This window comes from Muntiacus reevesi, chromosome 9, assembly GCF_963930625.1.
Source record: "Muntiacus reevesi chromosome 9, mMunRee1.1, whole genome shotgun sequence".
NCBI classification, from domain to species: Eukaryota; Metazoa; Chordata; class Mammalia; order Artiodactyla; family Cervidae; genus Muntiacus; species Muntiacus reevesi.
The window spans coordinates 28,481,631-28,496,006 of record NC_089257.1 but is presented as its reverse complement, the minus strand read 5'-3'; the positions used below and the strand labels follow the sequence as shown (position 1 = coordinate 28,496,006).

The window sequence follows — 14,376 nt, the reverse complement described above, 5'->3', positions numbered from 1 at the left end:
TCACCCTCACCTTTATTCTCACCATTGGAGGGCTTGGGATGAGGGAACACGCTGTTCTATCCCCACGATGCCTCTGGAAACATTCATCAGAACATCTCAGAGCACTTGCTCCACACATCAAGTGGGAACTTGGCCCACACACAACTTATTTCTAATGTGCTGACTACTCTGGAGAAAGTATCTCAGCCGTTACTCATGTTGTTACAACCACAGAGTCACACGCCAAAGGCACAAACACAAATCCTTGGTAACTGCGTGGTTCTGAACGCCCGAAAGAGGCACCGGGAGATGGCCTTCCGTCCAGTTTCCATTTTACTTTCCTTCCCTCACTCTCCCTTAGCAAAGACAGAGTCTACCTTTGGGCACTTGACTGTGCAGAACAAGTCTTAAAAGTCCAGAGTCCAGGTCATTAATTCAAGCTCATTTAGCCCCAACATAAGATGTGCATAACCTACCCTAGAGATGGTGAATTAAACAGTGAAGAAGGAAAGAAGGGAATTCTGCAGAAAGCACCCTGGTCTGAGTGAGGCGGCTGCATCCACACTGGCCTCTGGAGAGGAGAAGGCCCCCCAGCCTGCCCCAGTGGAAGAGGGGGGATCTCTGCTGACACAGGAGCCGATGGTTAGGAACAGACTTGCCAGGGCCAAACAGCCAGCAGGGAGGAATTAAGAGGCTGTTGGGAAGGAAAGAGGCAGCCGGGGCCCCGGTACTCACCTGAATGCCCCTGAAGACACCGTGGGTGTGTATCCTGTACTGCGCACCGCAGAGGATGGGCGTGGTGTGGTTGTCACTCTCGTAGCCCGTGCCATGGCTGCAAACACAGAGAAGGGAGAAGAGGACTCAGGCTGGTTCACAGGCACACGTCAGGGCCATGCGCCTCTGCAGGGAGAGGAATGTCCTTACAGAGCTCTCGGGACAACTCGGTTGGCTTCTGCCTCCCTCCACTGGGGCTACCCTGGAAGCAGCGCTTTGTGAGAGGAAAAGCTGCTCAATCCTCGGGTGACCCCCACGCCGTGCCTTACCCTCACTCTCTCCAGGGCACACCATCTGGGTCCATGCCTCTCTCAGACAAGCCAGGGAAAAGTCACAGTGGCAGGAGTTCATTCCCAGCAAGTTGTTTACCATCAAGACAGCAGGGCTGACAGCTGTGAATATCTCAGGAATGAGCAGATGCCTCAGATTTCACGCTGAATGCAAGGGATTTTTTGTCGGCACCTCATGACTCAATTTTTACCAGATAGCACCAAGAAAGCGATGACGCTTACAAGAAGAGATGTCACATCCTTAGAAGCGGGGATTACACATCTGGGGCTCTGCTCCACTTCAACCGCAGATCAGGTTTCCAGATCAACTTAACTCTTTGCAGCCAAGCCAGATCCTAGGTGGACACTTCCTCCAGCATTAGACTGACCAGTCCCCGAGCCAGAGCTCAATTAGCCTTGGACTACCAGTGAGAGGTGAGGCATGGAGAAGGTTGGAAAGAAGACCTTGGAAGGGGTGGATGTTCTGCTCTACAAATATTCTCTCCTTTGGGTAAAAGCTGCTCTCTGTTCTTCAGTTGTTTTACTTCCAACTGAGGCCGAGTGGACTTCCCCAGGAGTCCAGTGCTTAAGACGTAGCAGGAGTGAGTTTGATTCCTGGTTGGGGATCTAAGCTCCCGCATGCCACAGGGTGCGGTCAAAGATTACAAAAGCTACAATCACCACCACCAAATGAGGCAAGGTGAGAACTGCAACCCACAGGGCAGCACATTATAATCGCAGCTAGACTCACCATGGGGAGCTTTTATGAAATGCCTCTGTTAAATGGTGAAGCTGCTTTGAACCATGTCTGGTAGTTCCTCAAAAGCTTACATATAAAGTTACCAGGTGACCCAGAAATTCCACATCCAGGTGTATTTTCAGGAGAAATGAAAACATATTTCCCTACAAAGATTTGTACCCATTTGTACCATTTTGTACAATTTGTACCATTTTGTACAACTTGTACCATTACTCATAATAGCCAAAAATGAGAATCAGCCCAAACGTCTATCATCTGATGGTGGATAAACAAAATATGGTATATTCCTAAAATGGAATATTATTTGAGGATAAAAGGAATGAAGTACATGATAATGAAGTGCATGACAAACCTTGAAAACATTATGCTAAGAGAAAGAACTCAGTCACAAAGGACTGCCTGCTATATGATTCTCTTTACAAGAAACGTCCAGAAGAGGCAAATTTATAGAGACAGAAAGCAGACAGGTGGTCGACTGCCAAGGACTGAGGATTTTTAGGGGAAATGGAGAGTGACTGGTGAAGTGAAGCTGAAAGTCACTCAGTTGTGTCCGACTCTTACAGTCCACGGAATTCTCCAGGCCACAACACTGGAGTGGGTAACCTTTCCCTTCTCCAGGGGATCTTCCCAAGCCAGGAATTGAACCCAGATTTCCCACATTGCAGGCAGATTCTTTACCAACTGAGCCACAAGGGAAGCCCAAGAATACTGGAGTGGGTAGCCTATCTCTTCTCCAGTGGATGTCCCTGACCCAGGAATCGAACTGGGGTCTCCTGCATTGCAGGCAGATTCTTTACCAACTAAGCTATCAGGGAAGCCCATGATTGTTAAAAAATGTCCTTCAACTGTGGTACTGGTCATACCAGTCTGTGAATATACTAAAACCCCTGAACTGTAAACTGCAAATGGGTAAATGGTACCCTATGGAAATACAGAAAGCTCTTAAAAAATTAAGGTGGGGAAAAGGATAAACTGGGAGATGGATTGACATACACACATAACCAAATATAAAATAGATAATAAGGCCCACTGGGAACTCTATATTCTCTAATGGCCTAATGGGAAAAGAATCTAAAAAAGAGTAGATACATGTGTATGTATAACTGATACACTATGCTATACAGCAGAAAGTAACATAACATTGTAAATCAACCATACGCTTAATAAAAATTAAAGTGACTGTGCCAAAAAAAATAAAATTGCAAGTATTTATTAAAAAAAAAAACACTTATCTCTGGGGACTGGGGTCCATACATTTTTTTAAGCCTCTGGGTGAAGGCTAACTGTCAGGACTGAGATTTCCCATCCTCTGCCTCTGTTACTCTAGAGATTCCCAGGGGCCCGATATAGGAGGCAGGTAGCCCACTCCATCCAAGGCTGGCTCAGCTCTCACTCACCCAGGGGAGAGAATTCCTGGAAGGGAAGAGTGTCTGTCAGGACCATGCACACCCCTGCGGCCACAGCAGCTGTGGCATTTCACCTCTGGTTCTGGCTCCAGGCTTTCTAGAAAGAACCACCTGTCTCCTTCCTACCAAGTGATGAGAGCAGTTGGGGGAGGTGGGTGGCAGTTCTGCTCCCTCTAACCTCCTACACCTCATCTCCACATCCTTCAGATGATTTTTGACATATCTGGGGGGAAAATGTCCCAAAGAGCCGACCCAGGGTCAGACACACAAAACTGGGAGGAAATGCCCCACTCAGGTAGTGTCTGCCTTTCGGAACTTTAGAACGTGTTTGCCAAAAGAAAAAGGTCCCGTCTGGCCTCCTTACAATTGCATTCTATAGACAGTGGGGAAGGGAGCGCTGATGAGGATGGTGATACAGCAGCAGAAAGAGGACAGACAGAAGAATGGTGCCACCAGAACATTTTGCCTCCCAGGCTGCCTTTGTTTGGTTCAGCCTTCTGCACAGAGCCCAAATGTGACATACATGTTTTCTAGGGCTCAGAGACCCAACAATAGAAGTCTGAATTATTTTCAAGTTCCAGTATCAAAGGGAAAGTTCTTCTCTGGTGGCTCAATGGTGAAGAACCCACCTGCCAATGCAGGAAACCTGGGTTCGATCCCTGGGTTGGGAAGATCCCCCTGGAGGAGGAAATGGCAACCCACTGCGGTATTCTTGCCTGGGAAATCCCATGGACAGAGGAGCCTGGCAGGCTATAGTCTGAGGGGTCGAAAGAGAGTCGGACACAACTAAGCGGCTAAACAACAATAACAAATCAAACGGGAAGAACTTGGAATCTCCTGTCTCAGCAGCTAATCTCTGGATGTTACCCGGATTCCTAGAGGTGGGACACATGGGAAACCGACCTTTCTCAGCCTACTTGTCCCAGGAAATGAAATGCTGCCCCACTCAAATGGGATGCCATGATCTTCGCAACCAGATGCAACCAACAAACAAAAGCAGCAACAAGACTGTACCCGTCAAATATGCCACTAGATTCTTCTAGCAGGTTCGTGAACAAGAAAAACAGCTGGGTCCGTTCTCACTGGCTCCTGGGTCTCCATAAAACAAACACACCAATGCAGTTCCACCTGGTGGAAACCATGCCACCTCACACTCTTTCCAGCATCCCAGAACACTGAGTTCAACCCATGGGCATTCAGCTTGTCAATGACTCTCTCCAGGTAAGAAAAGCAAAGCCAGTTGAGGGGCCTGAACCATAGATTAATAGAGGCAGAAAAGTCAGCTATTCCAACTTCCTCCAGCTCATCTTTATCAGCGGGACTCCATGACCGGTAACTAGTGTTCAAGGCAGCCCACTACACTTGTGTTCTTCCCGACCCAGGGACGGAACTTGGGTATCATGCATTGCAGGCCGATTCTTTACTATCTGAGCCACCAGAGAAGTCTAACTGTTGGGAAAGGCCTTTCTAAACTGAGCAGAAATCCACCTCCTCATTTATGTCTCCTGGAGAACCAAAGTAGTACTATTTTACAGCCATCTGTGTGTGTCTCCTCCACCGTACAGTAAACACAGCCTTGAAAACAGAGACCAAGCTGCTCCTTTCTGCACCTCTCAACTTTGACTCAAGTAAGGTGCATAGTCTAAAAGAGTTCCCTAAGGTGAAACGAATCTAGCTCCTCTTCCACAAGACAACCCTTCGGGTATCTGAAGACAACTCTCCAGACTATAGACCTGTGGCTCTCTCAACTACGACAACGTGAACTGGCATCTCATTTCCATGCCATCCAGAACATCCTCTTCTTCATCCCCTTCATTTTGTTAAGTCCCTCTCAAAGAGTAGGCTTAGGGTGGACCCTAGTCCCAGAGAACTGTATTTATATAAGAGACTGGGAAGGAAGGATCACAGGAGTCTTTAGAATCAGAGGAGTAACAAACACCTAACACTGGAGAGCAATGCCTCACCCAAGGAAATTTCATTCCAAAAATTTTTAAGTCAATATGCTAGTCAATACGATGCATTATGCCCACCAGCTGCCGGGACTCAATCCCTGGGTAGAGGGTCTGGGGCTTCCCCTCTCAACCTGGACAAAGCATTGCTGCTAACACACGTAACAGCACATCCTCTCTTAGCACTCACGTCATGGTGATCTTCCTCAAGTCAAATGCAATCTCCAACTCCCACCCTGGCATGTACCACAATTAAGCCAGGTATTCCAACCTTGAACCTGAAGGCATGATTTTTGTTTTTTACTGCAATTCAGGACCACACATTTATCTTTCAAATTCCATTCTATTTCCTTTAGAGAGTCATCCTCAACTGTTTGACTTCCAAAGCGTTTGCTTTCCATCCCATTTCATGTTATCTCAACATTTGAAAAGTAGCTTTTCAATGTTTTCATAAGAAGAAAGGCTCTTCCTTGTTGCTGCATATATTTATAGTATGTAAAATTGATCTCTGACATTCAGGCAGTGAAAAGATTCTAAAAGGCGTCTCCATGAGACAACCTGAGGTAAGCTACCATAAAGAATCTAGTCACTTAGATGGGGTTAAGTCCAAGAGAGCAAAAATCATCAGCAGCAATCAGTCTGAGAAAGGGCTCAGGAAGACGGCAGCTGCCATTACATCAATAGCCACTGTTAAGAACCAGCTGCTAATTTAAATGGTCAAGTGAAACCAAGCTTTATCCCCAAAGAGATCAGCCACTACATGTTGCAGTAAGTATGTTGTAGATAAACCAAACAGGAGTGAGAGTAGGAATCCTAGAGGTCTGAAACCATTAAGCCTTTCAAGAAGGGCAAGGAGTTACCAGCCTAGAGAAGAAATTTCTGGGGCCAAAGATGCTACTTTCAAGAAAGGAATCACAGAGCCCCAGAGGTGTGATAAAACCTTGTCATGACCCAGAGACAAGGGTGTTATTATTCATGGAGTTAATCGGTATCAGAAGGCAAGTTCTAGAGAGAGCATGAAACCCACCAGTCCCACGTCTCCCTTGGGGTCAAAATGCACACACAGCGACTTCCTTCCAAACCAAATGATGAGAGGAAGGCAAAGGAGCCCCGGAACTATGTACGGCACAGCACATGACCCAAGGCTGAGAGAGGCTGGGCTTTCTTAGGGAAAAAAATGGTGCTTTATAAAATGTTTTCATGCTTTGTTGCCTCGCGAAATACTCTTTGATAGATAAAATGCTAGACTCAGCTGAATGGCAGAGAAAAAGGATTGATGACTCTTTGGCCAAGATGATCACGGAAAGCACAGGGATGGACGGTGAGGTGTAATGAGGGCAGCCCTGGGGCCAGCAGGTGAGCAGAGTCGGTGGGCATGGCGCAGGTGGGGGACCATATGGAAGAGGAATCTGAGGGTAACGCAACTGCTGCTTTCTTCCTACCCTGGAGCACTACATGAGACACCACTCGCCAGGCTGATAAAGATACTGCACACAGCTCCTTACGCTTTGTTGTTCAACGAGGCACAAATCACTCATTTAAGTACTTAGCCAATAGCTATCCACAAAGACATCAAAAAATAACTATCATGTGTCTTTTTGCAATAAAGATCAACTACATTAGTGACCTTCCATGGAGACTAGTAATTCTAGAAACAGACTCAAGCATTGCCTTGTGCATGATTAACACATCTTTCCTCCTAAACTCTTGTTTTTTTCCCTATGTGCTTTCCAAAATCCAGCTTAATAGCTTTACCAACAACTCATGCTAATCTCACTGCTCTATGGTTTCCAGAATCTACTGGTTTTTTTTTTTTCCTTCCTATTTAAAAACTAAGATATTTGCCTCACTTAAGCAAAAACTAAGGCAAAGTCTCAACTCTTCTGTCACCTCGCTCCATGAATTTCCATGATTGTCAGCCAAGGGTCAATGATTTTGCTAATCTGTTCAGAATATGGATTTGGTTTTTTTCCCTTAAGGCAGAGCCACAAACTCAGGTACCTACCTACAGGGGCCAAGCAAGTGAGAAAAATAAATTGACGAAGGTCCTGGAAAGAAAGATGGCATCAAACTGACGGACAGCCAGCCCAGCCACCCAACTCCTGCCCAAAGGAGGCAGCGAGGACCCCCATCTACCAGGCAAGTACTATCGATAACATAACCCCAATGTTGCCAGATCTTTCCATTCTCCAGGAAAGTCAGAAATCACAACTTTTATGTGAGATCACCTGAGTTTTAAATTCTGGGAAATAACTGAAATTGTAAAGAATCCCTGTCAGGTCAAAAAAAATCTATCTCTGGCCTAAGGGCAATCAATTTGCAACCTCTGCTTTAAAGGTTGAGCAGTGAAGTTTAAACTGCAAGCTAGAAAACTCCATCTGGACTCTGTTGCCTCCTCCTACCTGGCAACAGAGTGGAGGTGGGGATGTGTCTGATTCTCTAAGTACTGAGTTATTAGAATCTTCCAAACCCTTGAAAGTTTGAAAGGATGCATACTTGAACAGCAGGAATGGTCAGTGCTGCTAGACCAAAATCCAGAGGTTATCATCTATAGGGGTCAGCGGTTTACCTCTACATATCACTGGCACATTTGAAAGTAGGCTTTAGCACTGACTTACAGATAGAAAACTGCAGTTGCTATGCAGTAAGTTGAAGTATGGGGCTTCCCTGGTGGCTCAGACAATAAAGAATCTGCCTGCAATGCAGAAGACCCAGGCTCAATCCCTGAGTTGGGAAGATTCCCTAGAGAAAGGAACGGCAACCCACTCCAGTATTCTTGCCTGGAGAATTCCATGGACAGAGGAGCCTGGCGGGCTACAGTCCTTAGGGTCGCAAAGAGTTGGAACAACAGAGTTGACTAACACACATACACACACAAGCTGAAGTGTATCTACAGATGCTGTAACAAATTATCACACATTTGGTGGCTTGAAAGGACACAAAATGATGCTCTTACCATTCCGGAGAGCAGAAGTCTAAAATAAGCTTCACTGCACTCAAGTTTATGTGTTGGCAGGGTTATTTTCTTCTGGAGGCTTAAGGGAGAATCTCTTTCCGTGTCTTTTTCAGTTTCCAGAACTCACCTGCATGCCTTGGCCCCTCCTTCACTTCACTACATCACTCTGACCTCCTGCCGCCTTCATCACACCCCCAATCACTCTTCTGTAGTCCAATCTCCCTCTGCCTCCCTTTTATGAGGACACTCATTACAGTGTACAGTACACTCACTCAGGTATTCAGGACAGACTCCCCATCTCAAGATCCCTAACTTAGTCACATCGGCAAAGTCCTTTGTTGCCAGAGAAAGCAACATTCATAGCCTCCAAGAATGAGGACTTGGATATTTTGGGGGTCATTATTCAACCTACCATACCAAAGGAACTGGATTTGTTTGGTTTCTTTCAGATATATTTGACAGAACTAAATTAACCTAGATTCTTTATCTCTAGATTAACCCAAAAGATCAGTCTGAAAGAACATGGGTTTTGCATCTGAATGCCTGTGTTCCAGGCCCAAGCCTATCATTTATTTACTCTGTGGTCACGGGTGAATCATCTAAAATCTGACTCAGATTCCTTCTCTGTAAAATGAAGCAATAACCCATTTTATAAATTTGCTTGAAAAACAAAGAGCTAAGCTATAAGAGGAGCAAAAGTAAAAAAAATCACTCAGTAATCTTATCCTAAGAAAACGTTCAGGTCTACAGTTATATGCACGAGGTGACTAACCACAGGAATTATTTCTCATATTCTTCTTTTAAGCCTGGTGATTGAGATGTGTGTGTGCTTAGCCGCTCAGTCATGTCCGACTCTTTGAGACCCCATAGACTGTAGTCCACCAGGCTCCTCTGTCCATGGAATTCTCCAGGCAAGAATACTGGAGTGGGTTGCCATGCCCTCCTCCAGGGGATCTTTCCAATTCGGGGATTGAACCCAGGTCTTCTGCATTGTAGGCAGATTCTTTATCATCTGAGCCACCAGGGAAGCCTGATTGAGATCTATAAAACATACTTGTTATCCGTAGCAAAATGCTAGGAGTCACTAAAGGCATCACTTGAGGCAAATGACTTGGCCTTCCTGGCCTCAGCTTCGTGCACAATGAGAAAAACAGTACTCCCCATCAGACTGTTACAAATGAGATTAGGTAAGTAAAGCACTGCTTGGGGCATGGTATGCCCTCAACAAATGGCACTTAACAGTGCTATCCCTATTTTAAAGCAAAGAATACTGAGGTTTAAGGAAAGATCAAATTATGTGCCTAAAGTCAGACAGGTGGCAAGCAGCAGACAGGGTGTTGCGTACAGGTCCATTGTAGCTCATCTTCCTTCAAAGCCAGCTGGACAATTCTGGTGGTGCAAGCCCAGCCTGGGTTCACTTCTATCATCATGACACCTGAATAATCCCTAGCTCTTTTCTCCTGGGGTATGAATGAAATTATTCATGTATGAAGGTTTGAAAAACACAGTGGGAGTGGGATAGGAGAATGGGGACTGTGAGGGGCAAGTTCAAATATGTACTCTTAGCACACCTGAGCTTCTGCTTGGAGGCACAATATTTATTTGGTATAAGAAAGGGCAAGGTACACTGAAGGAAATGGTCTGCTTGTGTGCAAGAGAGCAGTTGACAGTGAACAAAAGTTTTACAAGAAAATTTCTTTCTACCTAACTGGGAAAATAAGCTAAGCAGAAGAAATTATCAGCAAAGCATACATCTCATGACTCCACTTTTGGCTGTGACACAGACTGTACATTCTCCTAAACAGCTTTAAAATGCATTAAAATGTATCCTGAGAAAGTTTGCTTTTCCTAGACAGCTTTAAAATACATAATCACGTGCCCTTAGAAAGTTTGTAAAAACAGAAAAATGTCCCTCATATAACACAAGTTATGAGCCCTCTTCCTGCAAAAAAAACTTGTACATTGAGGTTCGACCCAGAAAAAAACTTAACGTTTAAAGAGTAGCTTCTTTAGAAATGATTAATTTTGATATTTCACAGGCACAAGAAGATTAATAAAAAGGAATTGAGGTTTTACAGATGAAGAAAACCAGAGTTGCCCTGAAATCCCTTATCAACAGAAGAGGTTTGAAAAAAGAGAGAGCCTTTTGAGGGCAACTAGCATTTGACATGAATATTCAACAAGGGGAAACCTCCACCTGTGATTTCTCTCTCCCACCTCTAATCTTTGGCCAGGTGAGTAACACCCCCATCTTCACCTCTTTCCTCTTGTCTCTGCAGAATTAATCAGATTTAAAAGGGAAACACATGAGGAAACCTCATACTCTGGTGTATCTAGAAAATGAAATTTATTCATCAACCCTTCTTCTCACTCCATTTTGCTACTTAGGCTTATATATGAGATGCTGAGATACCTGACTTTTTTTTTGGGGGGGGGGTGGTTGAAAATACACAGTGCAAAAAGAAAATACTCTTTGTTGCAAGCCTTGAGAACCATCACCCCTGTCTAATGTGCCAGTTTGGAAGGAAAAGAGCAATGGAATCACGTTTTAAAAGTTCACTTCCTGAAAGTTTAAACACAAGAGATGAGACTGAACATACCACCATTCCTCAATTATTCTTGCCAAAAAAAGAGGAACCCAAATCTAATCAAGCCTCCAGATCTAACTACTTATTTATAGGAAAAACAGGGCACGGACATCCCAAGTTAAAAGACTTTAAGAGGAAGCAATCTGCCAAACCTGATTGTGAAATATTCTACTGACCAATTGACCTGCTATCTTCAACAAATCAGAGTACGAGAGAAAGAGAGGAGGTGGGGGTGGGGAGGGCAGTTACAGCATAAAAGAGATGAGAGAGAACAATTATTAACAAAAAAATGCAACAAAACAATAACCTTATGCACAAATGCTCACCATACACACAGACCAGCCAGAGACAGACAGACTTGAACTGATCAGTCCTAGAGGCTTAGGGTCAAGAAGTCCCCTGGGAAGCCTCCATGGTCACACCAGAATGCTTGGGTCTAAAGTTTTACTGAATGAAAATGTAATTTCCCTATAGCTAGAACAAGCATACTGAAAACAAAGACTGAAAGATGCAGTTTCTTTTACGAATCCAGCATAGAAAGCAGAATATAAAAAATTAAACAACCAAGTTAAACTTGACTGAGTTTTAAAAAAACTTAATACCTGTAAACTGATAATTTATGAGTATAAAATTTCCTCAGTAGTCTGCAGGAAACAATCAGCCATATTTTTACTTGAACAATTTATTTTCTTCCTGCCTTCAGGTGTTTCATTTCAGTTCAGACCTCAAGAAAAAGATGTATTATTTTTTATGTGTAATTAAAATATCTGTATATCATTTTTCATCAAAAATCATATTATACTAATAATTCTTACTATTATGCTTTTTAATGACCACTTTTTCCATGAGCATTAGAAAGAAGGCTCCCCATCCCGACTCCATCCTCATTTTCTATCCAGGTCTTGTACATCCCATATCTGGAGGGGACTAGGACTCACTCCACTTTCACTAACTCTGACTTTTCAAATCCCTCAAATGTCCTTTTATCTTTTTGCCCACCTTCCTCGGGTAACAGACACCTCTTCTCCATTCAGGGAGCCACCCCTCTCAAATCCACCCTCAGGCCCCAGGAGTGAGTACATGCCTAGGGCTTGGCCAATCAGATCACTGCATTCTCTAGCTACATGACCCAATCCTGGCCAATCAGAGTCTTCCCTGAGTCCTTTGGTGGAGAAGAACCAAAAGGGAGGCAGTCTTCTTATGAAACTGTAGGTGCCAAAAACAGTTATTTCTGTCACAACAAAGAGAGCCTGAGAAGACAGCCAACACAAAAGAACAGAGGCAAGGGACAATTAAACAGTGTTCTAAAAAGACACTGTCTCAGCTCCTGAATCCATACACGAGGATTTAAAATACAATACGCCGCTGAATTTAAATTCCCTCTTTGACCTAGGCCAAGTTACAACTGGGGTTCTGCCACGTGCTATAGAAAAATTCCTGCTAATACATAATATAAGTTATCTAAAAGTAATCGGATTTATTTTTCAGCAACCATACCAAAACACGATACCTATACGTGAGCAGTGAGAAAGGTCCTTCAAAGTATCACCTTGTGGAGAATGACCACTTGTTCCAACCATGTTAGCTATTACTACTGAAATTTGTTTGGATTTCTGTTTCAAGAGCTTCTTTACAGCCACAGTTCATGTTTTCACTTCGATGCAGTCTAGTTGTTGGCCACTATTTAATAGGGAATATAGGCTGAGTGGTTAATAGCCTGATAACAACGTTTATATAAATCAGCCATTATGAACCATCAAGCTTTCCTCACCATTTGACATGGTATACAAACCTCCTCCAACTGTCTTTTTTTCTCTTATTTTACACTCAGAGCACAGCTAAAAGCAATTTAAAATCTAGTCTCCCACAACAGTTTGGGGAGAATACAGCTCCCCTTCAAAAGAAATCCCACTCTACTTACTGACTGCTACTGCTGGGAAGAATATTTTCAGGCATGCTTCCCACTTCAACACATACAAACATAGGAACTCACGTTCTCACAGACGACCTCACCAGATAATAAAACAAAGAGCTGGATCTCCCCTTACATGTGTCTGGTAGTGAAGTGCTAGTTCATCAGAATCCCAATTTCATCTAACTCACTGGGTTCTATATTCTCAATGCTTTGGCTCTATGGCCAGAGACTGCCACTAGTTTCACCCTAAGAACAGGTGTCCCAAATTCACATGATAGACAAACTCTATGTCTATAGAAAATTAGCAGGGTCTTTTTCAGCCTGAGTTCTCAAAGGCTCCCACCCAGCTTACTCAAACACTCTTAAATTCTTAAATCTGAAAATTTTTACTCAAGCTACCTAAAAAAAAAAAAATCCCCCCTAAAACCCCAGAATCAAGCTCAGGGGTCTTAAGACTAAGCCCTTTCCTGCCTCTCCAGTTGAAATGGAGATTGGTACATGTCAGGGCCAGTGGACATAATTCTCTCTTTCAAAGGCACCACCTTCCTGCTGACATTAGGGCTCCCCTGGTAGCTCAGTTGGTAAAGAATCTGCCTGCAATGCAGGAGATGCTGGTCTGATTTCTGGGTCGGTAAGATCCACTGCAGAAGGGATAGACTACACACTCCAGTATTCTTGAGCTCCCCTGGTGGCTCGGCTGGTAAAGAATCCACCTGCAATGTGGGAGACCTGGGTTCGATCCCTGGGTTGGGAAGATCCCCTGGAGAAGGGAAAGGCTACCCACTCCAGTATTCTGGCCTGGAGAATTCCATGGACTGTATAGTCCATGGGATCGCAAAGAGTTGGACACGACTGAGCGACTTTCACTTTTTCAGCTGACATTAGTAACATAAAGTATTTCAAGGTGAAGAAGCAGAAGAAAAACCTTGTAATACGTTAAAAGGAATCACACTCATTCTCAAACAGATGTTTGAAGCCAGAGGCATTAAGATCATGAATCTTTTTAAGATTAATCTTGAAAAGGAGGAAATTCAAAATAGGGACATCTGACATACATAGAATGAGACAAAAATTGATAAAGGTAATAAGGATGGATTATTCAAAGCAGTTTGGGGATAGAATTAGTTAGAAATAAATTAAGGTGGAATCCAGTTGTCAAGTAAGTTCAGGATATCAAAAGAATATACCAAAAGATAGAAAGTAAATTAAAAAAAACAAACTTGGAATTGGAAAAATCTTTCTAGGCATAATATAAAAGCCAAATGTTGAAACTATGAAACATAAGCTGATCATTTTTACTATGACAATAAAAATTTCTAACAGAAAAACATTAGTAATGTTAAAATGTAATACAAAACAGAGGAAACATTTGCAGTATATAAGACAAGCAAAGGGTTAATATCCTTAGGAACAAAGAGCTTTTGAAAACCAATATTACCACTAGATAAACTATTTCAGCTCCTAGGTGCCCATGAAGCCTCTTCTCTTTCAAGGGCCCTGTTCTAGCGATTCTATCCCCTCTCATCATTAATTTCACTCTTCTTGAACATGTCTCAATAGCAAACAGGCAATCGCTTCCATCTAAATAGGAATAAAACAATTTTTAAAAATCCAACTTTCCTGACCCTCTCTCCCCACTGAGCTAGAACCCCACTTCTTCGCTTCCTTTTGCTGCAAAACTCCATGGAAATGTGTTGTTTTAATACAATGTCTCCAGCATATCTTCTCCTAGTGCTAGTCCATGCATGCTCAGTCTTGTTCACCTCTTTGCGACCCCATT

At 43.5% G+C, this 14,376-nt stretch overlaps 1 protein-coding gene across 4 annotated transcripts in view; it reads right to left on the bottom strand.

Annotated features, from left to right (window-relative positions):
• WT1 (WT1 transcription factor) overlaps window positions 1-14,376 on the bottom strand; it is a 48,067-nt gene that overhangs the window by 10,021 nt on the left and 23,670 nt on the right. For all 4 annotated transcript variants that reach the window (XM_065944255.1, XM_065944256.1, XM_065944258.1 and 1 more), the window contains one exon: window positions 715-811. In XM_065944255.1, the coding sequence (XP_065800327.1) occupies window positions 715-811 (97 nt within the window). The remainder of the gene's footprint in view (window positions 1-714; window positions 812-14,376) is intronic.